The sequence below is a fragment of the Erythranthe guttata genome, chromosome 13, assembly GCF_056151865.1.
Source record: "Erythranthe guttata isolate IM_541 chromosome 13, IM_541, whole genome shotgun sequence".
NCBI classification, from domain to species: Eukaryota; Viridiplantae; Streptophyta; class Magnoliopsida; order Lamiales; family Phrymaceae; genus Erythranthe; species Erythranthe guttata.
In genome coordinates this window covers 16,916,994-16,939,711 of record NC_142545.1, presented here as the reverse complement: position 1 = coordinate 16,939,711, position 22,718 = coordinate 16,916,994, and the positions used below count along the sequence as shown (strand labels likewise).

General features: G+C 36.5%; 5 protein-coding genes across 6 annotated transcripts; 3 read left to right on the top strand and 2 right to left on the bottom strand.

Moving 5' to 3' along the window:
- The first annotated feature begins 159 nt into the window (after positions 1-159).
- TRM10 (tRNA (guanine(9)-N1)-methyltransferase-like protein) lies at positions 160-2,283 on the top strand. Its single transcript, XM_012993738.2, has 3 exons — positions 160-814; positions 1,385-1,744; positions 1,879-2,283. The coding sequence occupies exons 1-3, from the start codon at positions 227-229 to the stop codon at positions 2,176-2,178; spliced, it is 1,248 nt and encodes a 415-aa protein (XP_012849192.2). The 5' UTR covers positions 160-226; the 3' UTR covers positions 2,179-2,283.
- An 85-nt stretch (positions 2,284-2,368) lies between these two features.
- Positions 2,369-4,626, bottom strand: LOC105969019 (nuclear transcription factor Y subunit B-1). Of its 2 annotated transcripts, none has more exons than XM_088811558.1 (2): positions 4,460-4,626; positions 2,369-3,140 (listed from the first exon to the last, which is right to left on the bottom strand). In XM_088811558.1, exons 1-2 carry the CDS (start codon positions 4,521-4,523, stop codon positions 2,497-2,499), a joined length of 708 nt encoding a protein of 235 aa, XP_088667684.1. In that variant the 5' UTR covers positions 4,524-4,626; the 3' UTR covers positions 2,369-2,496. The 2 variants fall into 2 exon arrangements, with proteins under 2 accessions (XP_088667684.1, XP_088667685.1); XM_088811559.1 differs by having other exon boundaries at positions 2,369-3,137.
- A 6,495-nt stretch (positions 4,627-11,121) lies between these two features.
- LOC105968535 (uncharacterized) lies at positions 11,122-12,150 on the top strand. Its single transcript, XM_012993167.2, has 2 exons — positions 11,122-11,514; positions 11,611-12,150. Exons 1-2 carry the CDS (start codon positions 11,232-11,234, stop codon positions 11,916-11,918), a joined length of 591 nt encoding a protein of 196 aa, XP_012848621.2. The 5' UTR covers positions 11,122-11,231; the 3' UTR covers positions 11,919-12,150.
- Positions 12,151-13,923: 1,773 nt separating this feature from the next.
- On the top strand, positions 13,924-18,400 carry LOC105968720 (SNF1-related protein kinase regulatory subunit beta-2). The gene is made up of 4 exons (XM_012993369.2): positions 13,924-14,710; positions 15,265-15,446; positions 15,539-15,701; positions 15,785-18,400. The coding sequence occupies exons 1-4, from the start codon at positions 14,525-14,527 to the stop codon at positions 16,109-16,111; spliced, it is 858 nt and encodes a 285-aa protein (XP_012848823.1). The 5' UTR covers positions 13,924-14,524; the 3' UTR covers positions 16,112-18,400.
- OPT3 (oligopeptide transporter) lies at positions 16,455-20,061 on the bottom strand. Its single transcript, XM_012993367.2, has 5 exons — positions 19,289-20,061; positions 18,876-18,973; positions 17,573-18,398; positions 17,302-17,484; positions 16,455-17,220 (listed from the first exon to the last, which is right to left on the bottom strand). Exons 1-5 carry the CDS (start codon positions 19,796-19,798, stop codon positions 16,603-16,605), a joined length of 2,235 nt encoding a protein of 744 aa, XP_012848821.2. The 5' UTR covers positions 19,799-20,061; the 3' UTR covers positions 16,455-16,602.
- Positions 20,062-22,718: the final 2,657 nt, after the last annotated feature.

Genomic DNA, 22,718 nt, shown 5'->3' with positions numbered 1-22,718 from the left:
ACAATAACTTTTTTATTTTTTTGGTTGAAAGAAATAATAAATTGTTGCAATGATGTCATTCATAAAAAGATGGGGGGTTAAATCAGTATTAAGTATAATTTTGAGGGGCACTATGTCATATTATTAATTGGTAGTTTACTCAATATTTTCTTTATCTTATTTAATTTTATAATAATTGAAAGAAAAAAAAAATCGAAAAATAAAAAGGAAACTCGACAGGCGCCGTATGGTTTGCTGGTGTTACTATACCGGGCCGGGCTTTCAATTGGTTCTCTGCGAGACCTGGAAAACTTTGTTATTACGACGTCGTTTCGCTCTGCAGCATCGGGCGAAACCCTTTCTTCATCCAGCAGTTCATCTTATCGTACAACCAATCACTCGGACCAATTCTCTTGAGATGGAAACAGCAGTGGAGTCGCTGCAGAATGGCGAAAGCACCACCGCCGCCGCCGCCGACGCCGCCACAGAGCAGACCATGTCGAAAAACGCCCAAAAGCGGCTGCTCAAGCAGCAGCGGTACGAGGCGAAGAAGGCGGAGAAGAAGGCTCAGATGAAGGAGCACAAGAAGAAGGAAGCCGAGCGCAAGCGGAAGGAATGGGACGAGAAACTGGCGAATTTGAGCGAGGAGGAGAAGGAAAAGCTGATTCAGGGGAGGAAAGAGATGAGGAAAGAGCGTATGGAACAGAGGAATGTCGAAAAGGGAATGAAAATGGAGAGGCTGAACGAAGCGAGAATCAGTGGCCAGAATATTGTTATCGATCTCGAATTCGCCCATCTCATGAGCCCTTCGGAACTGCATAGCCTCGTTCAACAGGTCTCCTCTTTGGCATTTCTTCTCCCTTCTCTTATCTAGGGTTTCCCTGTAATTCTGTTCAATTTGAAAAGAACATTTTTGGGGGTTTTAGGGGTTTTGGGGGTGAGTTTACCGGAGTATTTCAATGTTTTATTCCATTGTTTATCCGAGCATTGTTCTAGTAACAAAGCCAATTGAAACCATGTAGAACAATAATGGACCTGCAGATCTTGAAAGTGTTCATACCTAGCTACTACCATTGGGTACATTACCAGTGATATCGAAAATGTAGTTAGCTTTGGGAATCGAAGGAAAATTTATGGCACAAAAAGCTCCTTATTCGCAAATTATTAGCAGCGAAAGTGAAAGTTCGAGTTTCTGTTGTCTTGCATACTTACGATAGCTTGGATATTTCATCGATCCCCAAAATGCAAGCTCCGGAAACTTCCTCTTTCCAGCTACTTACTTGCATTTTCCTTTCAATTTTACAGCATGCTCTGTTGTAAGCCTGTGTTTGGATTGACATGTTTGGCATTAGCTTCTCACAGAGCCAACCAATATTGAGCTAGTTACTGTTCATGTAACTTGCAGGTTATGTATTGCTATGCGATAAACGGAAGATGTGACTTGCCGGCCCATCTCTGGCTGACAGGCTGTCAGGGAGAAATGCACAGTCAGCTTCTAAGGATCCCGGGTTATGATAAGTGGGTAATGGAGAAGGAGGATGGATCCTATATAGAAGCTTTTCAAGATCAGAAAGAAAAGTTGGTGTACCTCACAGCCGACTCTGAAAACGTTCTGGATGAACTCGATCCAAAAGCTATATATATCATCGGTGGTTTGGTGGACAGGAACCGTTGGAAAGGCATTACGATGAAGAAAGCAGAAGAGCAAGGGATTAAAACTGCCAAACTGCCAATTGGAACTTACCTAAAGATGTCCAGTTCTCAGGTCTGTTCTTTTTTCGTCAACAAGCTTCGTTTTTTTTTCAGTTTCAAGACAATGAAAGAAGGCCTAGCTCCTAAATAAGCCTATTGCTAAATCTTTCCTTTAGCAAAAACTGAATGAGACGATAAATTTTGCAGGTACTTACTGTGAATCAAGTTGTCGAGATACTGCTAAAGTACTTGGAAACAAGAGACTGGAAAGATGCATTTTTTCAGGTGATTCCTCAAAGGAAAAGATGTGAAGCTGAAGGCGATGACAAAGAAGATGATAGGAAAGGTGGTGTTAGTGAAGAGGATGATGAACAAATGTGTGGAGGGCAAAAAGTGGCAGATAGTGAAGATGGTCAAAATGTAGCAGCAGGGGTAAAAGTGGAAGACTATGTAGAGATAGATGGTCAGAAGACGAAAAGGCAGTGCACTGAAACAACACAGATTTAACCTTCAATTTTATTTCCATAAACAAATTTTGTTTAAAGTTGCTAACTTTGGTCCAAACTTCTGATGACCTGATCAATTCATCATGATTTGCATTTTACGTATTTTTGTATGTTCGTATTTTCGTCATTTCTATTCCTCTGTACAAATGTACTAAATCAAAATCAAATTTGCAGGAAATGGCAGTCAGAAATTTTGGAAATGCAAATTAAACATAAGTTTGATTAAGCTACACGATATTTGTTTACTGTTACACTTGATGAAAACCTAGAAAAGCAAGCAACATTAAAAACGCTGCGACGATGAAAAGCTAATCAACTTCTACAACTGCTCCTTACACTGCGGGTATGGGTCAACGCAAGCAACAGCAGCCTGCGACGGCCCAGCATTGGTCGGATCCTTGAAGAAGTTCATCGGCGGAACAGCTCCAAAGAAGCCATGATGATGGTGGTGTGCCGCCATGTGATGAAAAGCTGCCGCTGCCGGATAACCCCCAGGAAACCCCATGGGGCCTCCGCCGTGGTCGAGCACCCTCTTGACCAGCGGCTCACCCCTAAGGGAGCCGCGCTCGCCGCCGTCAAACTCGCGGTAGCGGTGGAGGTAGACGGTGAGGGGCTCGATGTAGTCGTCGAAGCCGAGCTTGCTCATGGCCCACAGGACGTCCTCGGCCGTGATGGTCTTCCTCTGCTCGCGCTGGCAGCGGTCGTTGGCTTCGCTGGTGATGAAGCTGATGTACTCCGACACGCATTCCTGTATCGTCTCCTTTGCGTCGTCCGATATCTTCGCATGCGGAGGAAGGATCTTGCGCATGATTCTGATCACGTTTGCTATCGGCATGAACCGGTCTTGCTCGCGGACGACGCACTCTGCGTCCTCGGCTCCGCCGCCCGCGGAGGCGGCGGCGTGGTGGTTGTTGGTCTGAGGCGACGGCAGGCCCATGGTGATGTCCGGCGATTTCATATCTGCTGTTCATCGTGAAAATTGCAATTTATTATTATTGTATATTTCCGGTATATATATTATATATATAGAAATGAATTTGACAGGTCCAATGGGCTAATTGATGAAGTATGATGGGCCGGAAGAAATCAATCAATTAGGCCCATATAAAAAGAAAATAAAAAATTCAGAGGCGAACAAAACAAATAGTAGTAGTAGGAGGAGGACAAAAGAAGAGGTGAAAAAGAGACGAAAAAAGAGCACCAGAAATGTGTTTTGTCGTCTTTAAATATTATTATTGTATCCTACTCATCAACTCAAAACGTTTCGTCTGCCGGAACAATCTTGAACCCCACCCCCACCCACCCACCCACCCACCCACCATACCCCACCCCAAGAAAATAAAACAATGAAATAATTAAATACCAGCAATAAATGAGCAAGGGCATCAGCACCAACAAAAAAATGTATTTGTTGCAAGAAGAAAGAAAATGGAAATATGGGAGTAAAAGCACAATTTATCATGGAATATGAAACATTACATGAATAAATCAAAGTAAATGTTGGGAAGAAAAAGATAATAATAATAAAGTATAGGCATGAATCAGACAGACATGTTACAGGTCAGAGTATAAATGTCACTCCTTTTTATAGTAAAAAATAAATAAAAAATACAGTTATTGTCAAAGATTGAGAGAAAGGTACCTGGAGAGGAAAAGATTAAAGAAAAGGTCTCTGCTTATTTCTGAGTAAGAAAATGACTATAGTTTGTTGGGGGGTGTGAGAGGGGGGGGGGGGGGGGGGGTGTGTCTGAGGTAGAATGCATGAGTGACGTGTGTGATTGTGGGGTCAGATACTGCATGTTCGCCACTTGGTTTTTTTTGTTTGTCTTTTTTTACAGAAAACACTCCATCTCTTTACGCAGCAACACAAAATTTTGCAGTTATTGTTATTAGTCACTGTGAAATGTTCTTCCATGGATATAATAGCTAGAAAAAATCAGGAATATAATAGCTCTTGTAAGAGGCAATTATGCTGCTTCAAGAACGGCTAGCTACACTATTATTTCTTAGGATGAAATATAAATACATATATATACATTATTCTGCATGCAGATCGATGATCATATATTCAATGTAATGAGGAAAAAAGGTCAAAGATTAAGTACAAAATGGCAGGCAAAGAAACACATACAGACACACAAGGGCGTGCAGAAGGACAGGAAGAAGATAAATATATATATACAGTATACACGGGTTTTTTTAGCTAGAGAGAGAGAGAGAGATGGGGGTAGAGAGAGAAAACCCTAGCTACTAATAAGTGGGTGGAGATTGAATAAATTTACCAGAGGAGTTAGTTCTGCGGTAGCCATGGAAGCCTCCTCCATTATTATTTGCTCCGAGTTCCATATCTCACACGCACAAACACACACACTGAGGGTGTGTTCTTTTTGAAAGTTGAAACCGAAAGTAAGAGAGGATTAAATGGGCAAGTGTCCACATTTATAGAGCCAAGACAAAACAAAACAAGTGAACAAGAGAGAGAGAGAGAGAGAGAGAGAGAGAGAGAGAGAGAGAGAGAGAGAGAGAGAGAGAGAGGCATGCACGTGGCAGGGAAGGCGTAGTGAACGAGAGAAGGGTATTCGCCGCTGGGAAATAAGGCCTCACAGTTGGGCAGCACTGTCGAGCATTGACCGGCAGACGAACGACGACCAACATTTCTCATCAATACAATATATATAATCCCCCACCCCCTCACTCTCTTCTGTATTGGCCCTAATTCCTAGCTTTCTTTCAAATTTCTTCATTTAATTATTTAAATTATGCATGCTTTTAATTATGATATTTTTTTTCTTCTTTATTTTGGTCACAAATTCCAGTTATGTATGTTTTGTTTATTCATTTCAGATGACATGATCACTAGCTGAATTATATTGTGGAATTTATTATATATGCCATTATTGTCCTATGATTTAAATATATGAACTTCTAACAATATATATATATATATATATATATATCTGGTCTCGTTTAATTGTCAAACTAAGATTAAATAATCTAATGAAACTCAATTATTTTATCTTATTTATATGTAGGTCGATTCGACTAATTATTGAGGATACCAAATATCAAATAAAATTCAAGTATTCGGTTAATCACAATAAATCTTAACAACCAAACGAGACTTTTGACATCAGATTGGCACTTTTTCGGTAAGTTCGGGTCTATATATTGTGGATCCTATTATATATGTCTTTCGAGTTTTGAGTCTATTTTTGGGCCGGCTAAAGAAAATGTCTGTTGGGCTTTAATTGGGCTTCGCCTATTAACGTTAATGGACCAATATAGCCCTTTAACTATTAGCAAACTACAAATTTACCCTTACATTGTTATACGTTTCAAATTCATACCACGAAACTATTAGCAAATTACAAATTGGCTCGCAAAATTAAAATTGTGCCGATCGATATATGTTTTTGATGAATTGTGCTACCAAATGCTTGACATTCTCACAACTCATTCTCAGAATTAATTAAATCCAAGTATTAAACTTCATTTGTTCGCATTACATTATCCTTTTGTTGAGTTACGATATTCAGCTAGCTAGTACTTAACGACATACAATTTTATTTTTCCGTTTTAATTAATTTTACTATATATATTTATCGCATTACACGCGTCTGCAAGAAACAAACGCACAAGTTACATATTCAAATAATCTAACTTCCCGCGAAAAATCAATTAAAATAGTTGCCGCGCGTGTATCCCCTTAAATAAAATTGCATAAAAGAACTCACAAAACCGATACAAAATCCTAATCGAATGATGAAATATAAATGTACACATACATACATACATACATCGGCATTTACATGCATGCAATTGCAGATCAAAACTGCGCCTTCCGGCCGACATAATTATTTGAGGATTTAATTTACAGAACCAAAAGTAATTACATGAAATTAATTTACAAAAATAAAAATGTAGAGAAGCCTACCAAACAAAGAGAGTCATGAAGAAAGAGTAAAACAAAACAGACATTGGTAAAACGGAGAAGAAAAGGGCTAACGAAGCCGGAGGATCGGGCTGCATGTAATACGGAAAAACGGCCACCGCTGTAACCAACAGTAGAATCATCAAAACCACCGCTAATCCCTTGTGGTCACAAGCCATCTTATTATTTTATTTTATTTATTTATTTTTTTTTTTATTTTTCTGGTAAGTTGCAGAAAAAGCTTCTATGGTGAACTTAATTTATAGCCAAAAAGAAAAGAAAAGAAAAGAAATTCAGCTACAGCATTAATATGAATTTGATAGTATTCGAGAAATCTGCATTTATAGTGCAACAATCGTTTTGTTTTCACATGCATGTGTGGCAAGAATTTAGATAGCCAAATTATATATATATATATATATATATATATATATATATATATATATATATATATATATATATGTATATATATATATATATATCCCAATCCTATATATATATGTGATGAAAACGGTAATCTTTAATTAATATTTTAATGATCAATTATTATATTAAACGTTTCAATTCATCCCAAAATTTGTGATTGGCCATTTTTCTCTATTGATGATTCGATTACTGTAATTTGTTTGACCCCTAAAAAAAAGTCATAATAACTAATTAAATAAAATGTATTTAATATTTACTTAATTTGTATTAACTTTTACACATGGATAAAATATATTTTTTTTATAACATTGAATTATCAATCAGATTGTATAATATTATTTTGACTAAGCCCACATTAGAAACCAAATTAAAACATGAACCAAATATAATTATTTCATTTATCTTTTAGTACTAATTAATCTTCCAATACTGAAAATCTCCAATAATTTAATACCTTGAATTTGATTGAAGCGTTACACAATATTTCATAAAATCATACGCTAATATATAGTATAATTATTAATTAATAGCAGAATCATGGACCTGATAGCGCTAATTAGTAATTAATTAACTTTATTTCCCCTCTATATATATATATATAGATGCCAACCCGTCAAAATAGAATCAAAATATATCGGAAAATATAATAACTAATTAATAATTAAAAATGAAGTCCAAAAGTTGTATGATCTGCTGCATCGCGTTGCTCTGCATAGTTCTTACGTGGACCAATGAAATTGAGGCAGCTCGAGAAAGTGGTCTGAAGAAATCAGAAATAGGAGCGGAGAAGGTGGCAGCGCCGGCGAGGAGGGAACTACAAGGGTCGGCGCCTCCGAAGTGCGGCCCTGAAAAATGCGCTGGCTGTACGCCGTGCTTTCCGGAACTCCAGCAAGTGGGGCCCGACCAGTACGCGTGGTTCTGCACGTGCAGGGTTAACTCACCCGGCGGTCACCATTGAAGCTGTTATTTATATATGGGGAAGTTTTTTATGTTTTTATTGGATTCGTGAATCCCCTTTGAATAAATATATATATATATATATATATATATATATATATATATATATATATATATATATATATATATATATATATATATATATATCTTTTGTTAATGTCTGTTTTTAAATATTCCACTAGAAGAATAATGGTTAAGAAGGAGTGGTAAAGTAATTATGAAAATAATTGCCATGAAATTATGAAAATACCCCTGATGTAACATGAAATTATGAAAATACCCATCTTATTTCTGTAATTACAGTCACTCCTTTGAAGTATTCTATGTCTTGCATTTTTTCCTTACGGAATTAACTCTAACGGAATATTTCAAATTCGAAGGAACATCCATTTAATATTACCAAATTTATCGTTATACATGTAACCAATTTTACCTCGATAGGTCACGATAATTTACCCATTATTTATAAATACCACAAGACGTGTAACATATACAGTTGGGACCAACAAAATACTACTTTATCTAGGGCTGAAAGTCGGATGGATCGGATCGGAATTAGCCTTTTCGGAAAATTTCCAAAAAAAATCGGAAGTACAAAATCAATTCCAATTCCAATTCCAAAATTTTCGGAATCTAAAAATTCATTCCAATTCCAAAAAGCCCGGAAATTTCGGAATTTCGGAAAAAAATCGGAAATCACATAAGCTCTAAAATTTTAAAACTTAGCCGAAATTTTCTAAAATTTTCACAATTTTTCGAAAATAAGAGCATCCACGTCGATAAAGTAAAACTAATAACTACTAAATTCAGTTCAAAAAAAAAAATAAAAATAAACACAACATAATATCCAATAAAACTTCTAATAACAATTCATTATGTCAAAATCCTATAACAAAACTTATAGGTGTATTTTTCGGAAAATAAGTATTATATAATATATACTATTTATAGGTGTATTTTCGGAAAAAAATCGGAATTTTTCGGAATTAATTTCGGAACTAAATCGGATCGGAAATCGGAAATTCCAAATTTATTTTATATAATTCCAATTTCAATCCAAAAAAATCGGAAAATTTCGGAAATCGGAATTTCGGAAGTCGGAATGAAAAAAGTTGTTCCAAAATCGGAACTTTTCGGATTGGAACCGGCGGAAATTGGAAAATCCGTTCCAACATGCACCCCTAACTTTATCTGTCCCTTATTATATGTCTTTTTTGAAGTGTTTTTTTGTCCTAAATTATTTGTCATTTTAAAGTTCCAATAAGATATTAATTGCATTTTTTTCAATTTTGCCCCTTATCACTTTTAATTAGTTAATTGAAAAAATAATTAACAACAAGAGTATTTACTAAGCTATTTTTGGTATAATATATACATATTTATTGACTATTTTAATCTATGTGTAACCACCAAAAACGACATATAAAAATGGACCGAGGAAGTATTAATTTAGCGAAATATCAAAATATCGAATTAATGATTTATTACATATTTATTGACTTGGAGTAAAAAAGAAAAATTATTATTGAAGCGAGATTATTAATTTATCGAAGAAGTTCTACTCTAATGTACTAGTTGGGTTTGAACATCCATCTTTGAATCTTGACGTTTCTCAAACGCCTAATTAAAACTTCACGATTCCAAAAAAAGTTTATGATATAATAATATAATGAGTGGCGGACATTAATTAAAACTAATTAGATATATATATTTAATTCAGGAAAATAACTATTATCTCATTTCCTTTTATCTTCCAATCTTGAAAATAACAAAGATTTTTATTTCCTTGATTTCGCAGCGGGAATAATATAATTTCGGAAACACAATCACAGACCACATTAGTTAATTAATTAATTTTCTGTATATAAACCTTCAGTGTGACTGAAACAAATCGTACATTTCAACAAAGAGAAGAGCATATATATATATATATATATATACACATACATACACATATAGATACAGTATGAAGTCAAATAACCTTTGCTTCATCGTCTCAGCTTTATTTTGCATGTTTCTTATCGTGACCACGAGAATCGATGCATCGTCTGCTTCAGAAAATGGCTTGAAGGAATCAGAAATCACCGCCGGGAACTATGCGGCGGCGAGGAGGGTGTTGCAAGGGTCGGCGCCGCCGAAATGCGCCGGAAAATGCGGTGGCTGCTCGACATGCGCTACGGTTCTCAAGGAAGTCAAACCTGGTGTGTACGTCTGGGTGTGCGCTTGCCAGTAGAGAAAATACATGCACCCCATATATATATATATATATAATTCCATTGATCATATATAACATATATAATTAATTGTTGGATGGATCGATGGATCATCATCACTTCTTTTTTCTATCAGTTATAAATATTATTTTTTCCCGGATATATATTTGCTTCAACTGTTGAATAATTCACATGCACGATCATCAAATATGATATAAATTTGAAGAAATTTAATTAATAATCAATTTTTAAACTAATTAGTAATTCTGTATACAAATAACTATTACTTCCTTATATGTACCATTTTTATGTGAATATTATTGCTAAAATATGTGAATAATAAATAACTAGGGACTTGATAAATCGGTTCCATTTTTACTAACATGGTTTTCATTTTCAAAAACTTTCTTTACAAACACGAGCATGAATGGTTGTCTTTCTTTTCTTTTTTGTTATGTCTTAGTTAATTAGTGATTATTTAATTATTAATAAATGATTAATAAATCCTAATGATTGAATTTTGAATTTTTAATTAATCATTTATTGGTTAATAATCTATCAATAAATAAATAAATAATTACTGATTAATATTTATTTAGTAAGTAATTAGCTAATAATCGATTAACAATTTATAGTAGTAATTAATTAATACTTAATAAATAAACAAATTAATAGTTAATTATTTAGACTCGTAAAAATCATTTCAAATACAGCATATATACTTCACCACTTCCCTATATACCAATTAGTGCTGACTTTGACTCCACCACTTATATTTCAATAAAAAAATATTTAATGCTGACTTTGACTCCACCACTTATAACGTACAAGTCTTACATGGAGTATAATGTATGAAATTTTTATGACAAAGGGCATTTTCGTGTTTTCCAAGCAGAAAAATTATAGTTGGGGGTAGGCTTGACAAAATTGACTCAAAACTGTAATGCTAGTTTACCGAAGCCCAATTACGTGGACTGGTCTTGTTAATTTAGGCTCATCAGTTTTGCTCTTCTTTAAACAATAAATAAATTAAATTTTGTTAGATAAGATTAGGCTACCAACCTTATTTTTTTTTCTTACTTATTATTTAATAAAAGTCACAAAATAAATCAAAATTCCAAAGTTGAAAAAAACCCTCTACCTTATATTAGTCAACGGAAATGACCAAAACACCCCTGAGTGTATCTTTGACGACCTAGAATTTCCCTTGATTGCAATTGAAGCATGATAAAAATAGACGAAAATAACTCAAAAAGTTGGACAGGCAAACGTCAACTAAGAGTTTGGTGAAAGACCATAGTTGTAATTTTCTCCAAAATTCACACGAAAAGGGCATGTGAACCATGCAATACTTATATATATATGTATATGTATGTATATGTATATATGTATATATATTTATATAAACCCTCCCACAAAGGTGGTTAATTAATTAGCTTCAACTTCATTGTCTCTCTTCTTTGCGTTGACACCAAGTTATTAGCAAGAGAAGTTGCTTACCAACAAAAAAAAATAGTTAAGAAGATCATGAGTAGCTATATTTTCCCTCGAAGAATCAACCGCAGTAGTTCCGATCATGCAAAGATGATTTTGTTAGTATTCATCTTCGTAGTGTTCCTGCAAATCAAAGCGACTGCAGCCATGGGCAAAATGGACTTTTTGGGTGAATTATCCGGCAGGGAGGAGCTGGTGAAGTGGGCCGGCTACGGCGAAGAAAAGCTCTCCACCGTCGTAATAGGCGGAAAACTTCTCTGCCATGCCGGCGCTGCACCAAATGACAAAACTTCCATCCAACCCTATCCCATTTCAGGTATATATATACATAAATATGTTCACATATTTAAATATGTGTATTAGGTTACCAAGTTTAGGGTTATTAATATCTTATAAAATAATATTGGTGCAGGGGCGGTTATGGGGGTGGTGTGTGGAGGGAAGGGGAAGAAGAAGGGGTTAATATGGGCGGGAAGAGGAAGTACGGATAGTTCCGGAGAGTTCCAAATAGATGTTCCTTCGCGTCTGCATGCAAATCCAAATCTGGAAAATATTTGCCATGTTAGGGTTCTTCGTCTCCCAAGTTCTTCTGCGTGTAGACAATCTTGTACGAGGAATCACAGTAAGAAACCAATAAAATTGGACTCAGTTGGCGAAGGGGTTCGCAGTTACACCACCCACAACATAAATTTGATGATGCCTCGTCGCAGCCACACGTGAAATTTAAAAACAATTACATATGGATCGATCGAGAAATCGAGCATATAATTCTTGCATGCAGCTTGTTTGGATGGCGCTTAAGTCACAGTTGGAGTTGCAGAGTAGAGAATATGTAAATGATTATAAATTTATAATTAATGATTGATGTATATTGTGTTCTTTGTTTGTTTTTAGGGTTCATGTTGTATGAATTATGAGTTCGGAAATATTAATTGGAGAATTATTATGTGAATTTGGTGTGAAAAATCAAATGTTGTTATGGATATATAATGTTTGGGCTTACAAAGAGACCCAAAAGAAAGCCGAACAAATAGTTTATAAAGATAATGGGCCGGGCTCAAGTAATACAAGCATTGTATAGAAATTATGTTGATAAGCATACATAGGATTGGGAAAAAAATATCGATCCGTTAGCTATCGATTGGCATCCACCTTGTTTCAAACTTGTTGTAGAAACTATTAGGGTTTCGTAATTGTTTTGGTAAAAGAAAATTAAATCGTCGGGTTTTTGATATGGTTATTCTCAACCACTTAATATACATATATTAAGTAGATACCCGTGGATATCCAAATATTATTGGTAATGGTTCTGGTATCGCGATTAACTTTTTAAACATGTTTGGTATTGTTATGATTTGAAATATATTAAATGTTAATGGTAATTCGTGATGAAATGGGGAACCCAACCACGGTTGCAACTTTTGCTCTTTTGGCCCCTACCATAATTTGCAAGGAGACCCCTCCCCACTAAATAATATTATTCACTTTAACCTTTTTATATGATGATGACAAAGACATATAACCACCCTTTCAACATCATGATTTCTTTTGATTAATAATCATCGCCTCCTACTCAATTTTTATTTCTCACTCTAAAATTAATTTATATTTCTTGAATTCATTTTCCATCATACTAATAAGAATTATATCTAAGTTTTAGTCGACTCAATCAAATCAATGCATTATTTATCAAAACTGGTGACATTTAAAAATAATAATAATAATAATAATTGTTTCTCATAAAAAAAAAAAAATTAATGTGTACATGTAACAAAGTGGGTAGGTAGGAGATATGGGCATTAATTATCTACAGTCGAATGTAGTACAATCACTGGCCATTTGTAAAATTGTTGAAGGGCCCATTTGTTGATCTCAATTTGTTTATGAAATTAAATATACAAAAATATCTTACAAAAATATCCGGGCAATGCTTGGAACTATTTCTACTTATTTTCATCGTTTCTCCAAAATAAAATGAGATTTATTACACTTTTCAAATCGTTTTGTCAAAACAATTTCAAAAGTTTATCTCTCCTTCTGACATGATGTAACTGCTACAGTAAAATAATTTGACTGCTACAGTAAAAAATGTCTTCACTAAAAAATAAATAAATATCACTTCATCTTTCAATTTTTTTCTTCAAAAATATTTTTTTCTAACACCTTTAAACATGATTTGACTGCTATAGTGTAATTTGTCTCCTTCCAAAATACAAACAAACATTACTTTTATTCTCAAATTATTCTCCCAAAACATATTTCCTCAAAATGAAATCAAAATAAGATCCAAAACGCTTCCAAACATTGCCTTAGTGTCTCATGTTTCATGAAGTTGTATTGAATTGGGTAAATTACTATCACCACGTAAAGGTAAGTCAAATTACGAAAAAACTTTCGTATGTGGCTAATTGTAACCACCCTCAACTATGAATGACAGATTTTTGCAGTACTATTTGACATTTAGTCATTTTGCATATGTATATATAATTATATATATAGACACAAATAAATTGAAAAAAGAAATCTTGATTTTTCTACAAACATTGATAGTTTCATAATAATTGAGTGTTTTAAATTTTAATATTAAATTAAAAAAATTTCAAATTGGGAGTACACAATTAATATTTAATATTGGTAAGCAACAAAAAAAATATAAATGTGAAATATTTCCTAAAATAAATGAGAGTATGTAAGCCCACAGATTCAGGAAAAGGCCCAAAAGAATAAGAGAAAAAAACAAAGTGGCCTGTCAAAAAGCATGATGTGACCACCCCCCCTTCACCCCCTACCCCCACCCCCCATCCACCCCCCACCCCCCACCCTTTTTCTCACTACAACCTGCGTACAACATTAAATTAATTTACCACACCACATTAAACACATCAAACGCAGATTGCCAACACATAATCACACACACACACACACTTCCAAAGTCTCAGGATTGCGTAATACCACAGCCTGCTTTAGGCCTCCACTTACCTTTTTTTTTTTAAATTCATTAATCAAAACAATCAAGAAAGAACAATTAGTCACAATCAAGATTCTTCAGAATACAATTTTCATCACAAGGAAAATGGGATTCCTTTTCTAAATCAGTCTCATCGATCCATCACCTTCATAAATTTCTTACATTCACTTGTTTGTATTGTACCCTATTTCCTTTTTTTTCTTTTTTTTCTCCCCTTTTTCCTGTTCCCCTTCCTTCGAGCAATGTTATTACACACCCTCTATTAAAGAGGAATCTGTAAATAAAGATTCTTTAAAAGATTCGATTTTTCTCCTGTTGTTCCTTGGCAACAAAGGGTTGGAGGGGGGAATATAAAAAAATGGGGAATGCAAGCGGAAGGGAAGAGGGTGGCAGCGACAGCCAATCCGGCGCTGATGATTCCGACACCGCGCAGGTTAGCATGGCCGATCAAGAAGGTGCGCACGTTAGCTACACCGAGTTTATGGGGCAGTCCCCCCCTCCAAGCCCTAGGGCTTCTCAATCTCCCTTGATGTTCAGGCCTCAGGTCAGTTTTGTCGATTTATTTTTCAATTTTTCTTTTCATTGGATTCTTTCTTGTGAATTTTATTACTCAAATATTTGATTTTTATCTGATTTGGTGTGTAAAGATTGGATCTTTCGTTTAAATTGACTGAAATTTACAGTTAGATATGAATTGTAGTATATGACTGTATGCATGTGTGACTGTAGCAATAGCATACACCAATAATTGAATTAGATCTGACGAATTTGATGGTTGTGTTCATGAGGGTAATAAATGATTTTGCTGCAATGATGTTGGATGCTAATTATAGCAAACCCTTTTGCTTCAGATTTCTTGTTTTGTCGAATTCAATTTTTAGAGCAACATAGTTGGTGTTTTCGAGGATTTGGGTGTCGATGGATATCTTACATATGTTTGATTATTTAGAGAACAAAAACACATGGCTGCGAATTGGCCGATTTCTTGACTCTATACTTGTTGAATCTTATCCAAAGTTGAATGGAATTGGTGATTCAAGGTTTTGAACGATTTATTCGTTTGACCGAGCGGAATTTGCGTCGTTTGTTTTCTATCAGATGCCAGCTGTCCCTTTACAAAGACCAGACGAATTGAACATCCCTAGCCCTTCATGGATGCAAACTAGCTCGGCTAATGAGGAAACATACAACGACGAGCAAGGCATTCCAACTATGATCACATGGAGTTACGGTGGCAAGGAAGTTTCCGTGGAGGGTTCGTGGGATGATTGGAAATCAAGGTTACTTTTTTTTGTTTAGTTCATTTCAATTTCTGAATAATTTATTTTGTCACACCGATAAAAGATTACGAACTGCGTTTTAAACTGTACAGGACGCCGTTGCAAAGAGCAGGGAAAGACTTCACCTTGATGAACGTACTTCCTTCGGGAGTTTATCAGTACAGGTTTCTCGTGGATGGAGAATGGAGGTACTCGCCCGATCAGCCATGGGAGCAAGACGATTCCGGAAATGCTTACAACATTCTTGATTTGCAGGTGCCCTTTTTTTCGTTTTTTATCTTCTCCTCTAGAATTTTGTCATTTCCATTCTTGTAAAAGGCTGTCATTTCTTGAATTAGGATTATGTTCCGGAAGATACCGACAGCATATCTGGTTTCGAGCCACCTCAGTCGCCAGATTCGAGCTACAACAATTATCAGCTAGGTCAAGAGGACTTTGCAAAGGAGCCGCCTTTGGTTCCACAGCATCTTAACGTGACTTTGCTCAACGCCCCGTCACCTCAGATGGAGTTTCAGCCACCTTACTCGAGGCCTCAGCATGTGGTGCTCAATCATCTCTACATGCATAGAGATAGGAACCGCCCTGCCTTTGTGGCGCTCGGTTCAACCAATCGGTTCCTCTCGAAATACGTGACCGTGGTGCTTTACAAGTCCATACAGAGGTAAAAAAAAAATAGAAAAAAAAAAGAAGAAAACTGCACATGGGAGTTAGTCTTGAGTTGATGTAATTGATAGGAACAAAAGTTTTTTACATGTCGGGTTAAATTTGCTTACGATGTTGGATTTTTAATCTGGAAATAGCCGGTCATAGAAATAATAATCTGTTTTTCGATGTACAATTTTGCTTCTTGCTGTGTTTTTTCTTCTATTTCTTGATAATAATATGTTGTTGTCAACCTTAAAAAACGAAAACCCTGTTTTCGACTAGCTGTGTTTGGTTTGATTTGATTCTCGTCTTATCATCGTCGAAGCGAAAAATGTATTTCAGTTGCACAGTAAAGCAAGAATCTGGAACTGCGAATCGCTTTAGCATTACCGTGTTATCAAAGGATTTACAACAATCCAAAGGCCAAAGCTTTTGGTTTAAACTCAAGAAGTGTAATCGGGCTATTACATTTTCTAGTACACGAATGTTACAAAACACGAAACCCCAGTTTTCAACTGAAAACAGGACAACCTTGTACAACAATCCCAGGTGCAGTAGGGCAAGAAGCCAAAGGGCAGTGATCAGGCTGCGACCCCCACCATTTTACGTTTATGCCCTCGTTCTGCAGAGCAAAGAACAACAGGACACCCATAAAAGCCGTTCCAGCATCCAACGCAGCCGACAGAACATAATTGTACCTCTGCCACCACGTTTTGCGATATTTAAACACAAAGTAGTTGAACACGGTTCCTGTAATGATCCAGCTGGCGATGTTCGTGGGGGTCGCCGGAGGCATTCCGGCGAATCCGTAAGAGATGACAGGAATATTGATCAACGGAATCCACTTCTTCTCCGGGTAGATTTTGCTCAGTACCCATACAGGAACCGGCAAGAAAGCTCCGATTAGGAACAGCCATACAAGGTTCCGGTACATTCCACCGGGCCCGAACAGCCTTTCGGGCCCAATCAAACCCCATATCACAGAAGCATCGAATGTGACTCGGAATTTAGGGCAAGTCCATGGACTCTCAGGATGTAATGCCTCCACATCGCATATGTTCTCGATGCTTCCAAGCATCCACCATGCTACCGCGAGGTTGACTGTACCAGACACGAACGTCCCTACGAGCTGGAAAATTGGATTTTTTTTTAATTTTTTTTATTATATGATGATTATTGAAACGTGATGGTAATAGCTAAAGATATTGACCTGAGCTGTGAACATGCATTTCGGTGGGATTTTCATGTAGTGTCCAAGTTTGAGATCCGCTAGGAAAGAAAGTGCGTGGATTGTACTTATTCGCCCGTAAATCTTGAAAAGAAGATTCGCGATTGGTTTTCCTGGAAGTATATACCCTATAATGAACTGTGCTATTATGTCGTATCCAGGTTGCTGCAAAAGAACAAACGAAAAATTATAAATTTCTCAATGTTACAACACAAAATGATCAAGAAAACTTTTTTATTTTTATCTTTCTTACCTGATTGGTTGTAGCTTGAATAACTCCGATAGGGAGAGTGACGATCCAAGCCAAAGCAAAGGCGAAAAGCATCCCCCACCAGGGTAGCTGCACGTCTTTCTTCCACACAAACGACATCATCAGTGAAAAGACGATACTGCCCCCGAGCAAAACGAGGTACCACCACTGAGGCACTTGGCTGTAGCTCTTCATCAGCCTCGCGTGCACATCCAATTTCGCGTTCTTCACAGCCGCTTTACTCTGCTTCCATATATCACCGCCATGAAACAGAGCCACGTGAGTAAGCGTGGCTGTGAATCTTGCGAAACCCGATCCGATCGAAAGCGCAAAGAGCGGGCTTAGGTAAAGCTTGCTGTACGATTCGTATGCAGATATGTTGAGGTCATACTGTGGGGTCAAGATTTTAGTGGTGTCGTATTTGTGGCCTGCGGAAGTGAAGAGCTGGTTCGAGAAAATGGGGAATTTGTGCGCGTCGAAGGTGTTGAACTTCCAGTAGCAGATAGGGACGATTATGTAAATAAACATGATGAAACCGACCATGACGTTGAGAATGGAGTAGAAGGGTGTGACCAACGGGCTGCCGTGGTAGGCGGAGATGCCCGCCCAGTCGAGTGTGAACGCGCCCACGCCAAGGCCGTGGTAGCCGGAGCCGATTTGCTGGGCGGTGATGCTGTGGGGCCAGGCCCAACACACCCATGAGAAGAAGGTGAGAATCTGGAAAAGGTAACCGGGGAATAGGTAGTAAATGAAACTTGCTGTCATGCAGATTAGGAAGAATTTCATTCTTGTTATGCCTTGTGCCTTTGTTTCCTTTTCATGCAGTGCCCTGCACAAAAGATGAAAAAAAGAATCGAAAATCGGCATCAGAAAGTGGGCTAGTGGATAAATTGCATCAAGAGAATTTCGATTGAGGACCATTAACTAAATAAAAAAGGTTTCTTGTGTCTGAAAAACTCATCCTGTGTCCTGTCTTGATATTTTCAACAGGGGAATAATAACTACAAATTGGCCACTCTTTTAATTTTGTTCGAATATTAGTGCTCGGAACAGGCTTCGTATATCAGAGAATCGATCCACCTTCGATCACTTTCTAGATTCTCTTACATCAGTATTAAGAACAAGATACTAATTAAAATAACAATGCCTTCTTCAAAAGACAAATTTTGTACCGGTGATGCTTAATGATATAACTAGACTAAAACGGTCATCGTTCGCTAATAACTTCGAACGCGATATATCGAATTCTTGAAGTTAGAAAATCAATGAATCATAACATAATGAACAAATGTTAGAAAAAACGGACCTAAATAACGAAACTTGAGCGAGATTCGAAGGCCACCACATCTCAACCGGATCGACCAAGTACTTTCGCAACATACCAGCCCATCCATATCCCAGTATCTGTAATTAATTAATTAATTAATCAATTAATCAGATTAACAAAATCCTGGTACCAAAAAATTAAAGGGGGAAATGGGAATTGCAAAATGCCATAAAGACTCCATTTTTATTTCATTTTTAGTGTTTTTTTTAATGATGGCTATTTATTTTTAATCAATTTATTTGTGTTCATCATCTTCCAGAATCAACCATCTGCTGTCAATTTTCTTCGAAAAATTGGAAGAAACATATATAAGGTCAAATATTGAAAACAGAAAATTTTGATAAACACACACATTCAGAAAATAAATAAATATATATATTTTTTAAATTTACCTGAGTGGTCAAGACAATTAAAAGGGCGCAGAGGAAATTCAGGCTCTGCTTATAGTACGCCTTCATAACAGTAATTGCACCAATGGAGTAAGCATCGCCGCCGCCAACCGAAACCCCGCAGTTAGCCATAACCGTGATAATCACGTGCTCCTTTATGTTGAACGGGCCCGGGTTGAGGCTGAACCTCCACCGCCCGAACAGAGCGTACTCCTTCGTCGGAAGAGTCGCCGCCATGAACCTCCCCACCGGCAGCACCGCTATCTGCATCAGAATGGCGGATATGGAGAGCGGCTGCGTTCTGTAGATGAAAAAAGTGTTGAGGAAAATCAAAATCGTGCATGAAACAAGCCCCAAAACCCATGCACGGAATGTCATCACGGGGAGAGTCGGGTCGTCGGTTTCCGGCACCACCAGCGCCACCTCCTCCACTGAGCATCTCTCTTCGGCGGCCCCCGCCGCCGCGTCGCCGCCGTTGGCGGCGGGCTTGGTGGTGGTGGAGTTTGAAACCATTGATGGGAGTGGGTTTTTGGTCAGAGGTAAGTACAGTGGAATGGGGATTATTGTTGTGTGGTAATTATGTACGCTGTACTTCGGCGCGTGGCATATATATATATATAGAGGGTGGAGCAGAAGAGGGTGCTGGGTTCTGTTTGGCAGATTATAGAAAAATTAGCCCACTTATTTATTTTGGATTTAATTTTCTCTGCGGAGGGAATTTGATTGGATAAGATAAATCAATAATTGATGGATCTCATATTACAATAATAATGTATTTTTATAATATATATAATTAATGGAATATATATTTATGCTATTATAAGAAATTATTTCATAGCAAATAATTCACACTAGTAGAAAGTCTTGTAAATTCTATACCCGATAAAAAAATCTTAGGGCAATGTTTGGAATGGTTTCAGAAATTATTTATTGTAGAAGTCAAATATTTTTTTAATGTATCGGTCAAATGTAGAGGAGAAATATACTTTAAACACTTTAATTTTTTTTTTTTTTGAAAAGCTAAATAAAACAAGAATTTTCGGAAAAAGAAAATGTAAATTGAAAACAATCAAACATAACTAAATATAGTTGTCCAAGAATAAAGAATTTGGAAAGTGGGGGATAAAAGGGTGACCATTTTCTGGTTCATTTATGCTATTTTGTGTTCATGCATGATTCCTAAGTTCTTTATTTGTTCCATATTATTTGTTGCTTTATATTTTTAATATTGAATTAAATGTAATTTATTTCAATTTTAACTACATGTTAAATATTAATTCTCTCTTATAACATTACATTATTAAATGATCGATATTATTTTTTAATCTTTTAAATATATTATTTTCTAAAACCAAAACACATTATCGACACTCTTTAACACTCATGCATAGCTGAAAAACGATAATTGATCAAGAACCGATGGAGTAAACTGTTGCAATTTAGAATAATGTTGTTCCATGAAGCAAAAGAATCTTAGGATTTAATCAATTCCAAAAGAGGCCATCAATTTAAGGCACCAGCCAATGATATAATTTCGAATTTGAATATATGGTGCAATACAATCTAAACATCGAAATCACCATTAGCTTTTCCACAGAAAAGTAAAATCTCAAAGAATGTTAATTAGTGCTCATCACGAGGGTAATTAGGTCATTTCGCAGTTGTAGCCAATGAAATACTATATGATTGCTCGTTGAATGAAATTACTGGCCATAATAGTCCCATAGAGTGGCTGATGGGCTACCACTTTTTGGAGCGTGTGAGCGTCACGTGTTGTCCGGTTCCTGACACACTGGTCACGGAAGGACCACACTTGCTGCCCCCGTGGCATTTATGTGGGACCCGTTAAGTAGTAGCCACGTAGGACAAACGGCCCATAGTTTCATCGTGGGAACTAACGGAGCATCCACGCCGTTAGGCTGGAAATGCATACAGTATGACATTTGACGGACTCTGGTGTGACGGAGTGGTTAGCGGGAATCCACGTAAGAGAGCTCAGCATGTGCCGCGTGCGTGTTCGGTTGGAACCGTACAGATTGCCCTTATGGTGCACATTTACGTGGCGGCGAATGCACTTTTTTGATTTTTCACATAGGAAAAAGAAATATTAATTAACAAAGCACTGACGTAGGTGATTTTACGACGTCTTTTTTTTTTTTTTTTTCGAATTAACTTAATTTAAAAATTAACAAAAAAAAAACAATATTTTATTTTTAAAATATTTGGTGGGGTAGATTTGTAATTAGGATTTTGAAAGTAATATGAGCCGGTGATAATGGACGGAGAAAACGACTGACGGTACACGCCAAGTGTCTCATAGACTTTGACTGTTACTTTTTCAGAAAGTGGTCCCCACATATTTGACTTTTCGCGAACTTCTAGGCCATATAAAATGTGTACGAACCGAACATTTCCGGGTTAGTGGTGGACCCGTATTTGGGCCTGGGCCTAACCATTTGCAATTTCGGGTTGACGTTCATTATGAGGCCATCTTTCCCTCATTTTCTCAAAATTATTATTTGCTATGCTACATTTCAATTAATTAAAAAAAAAAAAAAAATTTAATAAATTTCACTTAGAAAGGCGAAGAGGGAGTGGAGCTTTTCAGTTTTGGATGGGATGTATGATAAAAGTAAGATTTTGGAGATTGAGAGACGACTTTATCAGTTGACCCAATGTAAGTGTAACTCTTAAAGTATACGTCTGAAATTCGAATACATGAAATTCAATTCGAGTTAAGTTACTATCGAAGAACAACGGCAACACAAATGAATCTATGATTGTGGCGTGTGTTTCACTTTTCGGGAGTGGAATGGAGAATAATACAACGCGCATGCAATACTCGTCGTAATAATAAGTACCGGTCCGGTATATATATGGTAATGGCTAGCGACAAGCTTAAGGACCAAAGGCATCTTTTTTTTTTTTTTTTTCTTTTCTGTTGTGAGGTTTTGTATGAATTTTATTGGACGTGGATTTGTGGGGGCAACTGCCAAACTATATCGAAACATGTACGCAATAGCGAAAAACACTAGTGACAGGGACCATGTAAGGTAACGTAACGCAGACAATATTTCAAATAAATTTCTGATATTATTTAGAATATAACTTGAGATTTGCTAAAGTTAAGGATGTAAGATTTGTGCCTTTCACAGTCACACATTATCAGGTATATATGCTTAGCACTTGTGTAATACTCATCAAGAATTCAAGAATTCAATTAATTCGTCGGAAACCGTTGAAAAAATTTAAAACAAAAAAAAATCCGAAATTGGAGAGGAGGAATAAGCTAAAGAAGATAAAGGGATGAGGGAATACAGCTGATAATGGCAAACACTACTTAACAAGCATTCAAATAATCATCATGAATTAATTTTGCATATTCAAAAGGTAATTCCATTAATGCGGCAAACGGGGGGATATATTCACATGC

Excerpts from the sequence above, each read along its gene's own strand:
- TRM10 (XM_012993738.2), top strand. The coding sequence starts at position 227 with ATGGTTTGCTGGTGTTACTATACCGGGCCGGGCTTTCAATTGGTTCTC. Across the intron at positions 815-1,384 it reads TGCATAGCCTCGTTCAACAG|GTTATGTATTGCTATGCGAT; the intron begins GTCTCCTCTTTG and ends TGTAACTTGCAG. Across the intron at positions 1,745-1,878 it reads TAAAGATGTCCAGTTCTCAG|GTACTTACTGTGAATCAAGT; the intron begins GTCTGTTCTTTT and ends TAAATTTTGCAG.
- LOC105968535 (XM_012993167.2), top strand. The coding sequence starts at position 11,232 with ATGAGTAGCTATATTTTCCCTCGAAGAATCAACCGCAGTAGTTCCGAT. Across the intron at positions 11,515-11,610 it reads CCAACCCTATCCCATTTCAG|GGGCGGTTATGGGGGTGGTG; the intron begins GTATATATATAC and ends ATATTGGTGCAG.
- OPT3 (XM_012993367.2), bottom strand. The coding sequence starts at position 19,798 with ATGGTTTCAAACTCCACCACCACCAAGCCCGCCGCCAACGGCGGCGAC. Across the intron at positions 18,399-18,875 it reads GCTCAAGTTTCGTTATTTAG|GGCACTGCATGAAAAGGAAA; the intron begins GTCCGTTTTTTC and ends TCTTTTGTGCAG. Across the intron at positions 17,485-17,572 it reads TTCAAGCTACAACCAATCAG|CAACCTGGATACGACATAAT; the intron begins GTAAGAAAGATA and ends GTTCTTTTGCAG.
- LOC105969019 (XM_088811558.1), bottom strand. The coding sequence starts at position 4,523 with ATGGAACTCGGAGCAAATAATAATGGAGGAGGCTTCCATGGCTACCGC. Across the intron at positions 3,141-4,459 it reads CCGCAGAACTAACTCCTCTG|CAGATATGAAATCGCCGGAC; the intron begins GTAAATTTATTC and ends CACGATGAACAG.
- LOC105968720 (XM_012993369.2), top strand. The coding sequence starts at position 14,525 with ATGGGGAATGCAAGCGGAAGGGAAGAGGGTGGCAGCGACAGCCAATCC. Across the intron at positions 14,711-15,264 it reads CCTTGATGTTCAGGCCTCAG|ATGCCAGCTGTCCCTTTACA; the intron begins GTCAGTTTTGTC and ends GTTTTCTATCAG. Across the intron at positions 15,702-15,784 it reads ACAACATTCTTGATTTGCAG|GATTATGTTCCGGAAGATAC; the intron begins GTGCCCTTTTTT and ends TTCTTGAATTAG.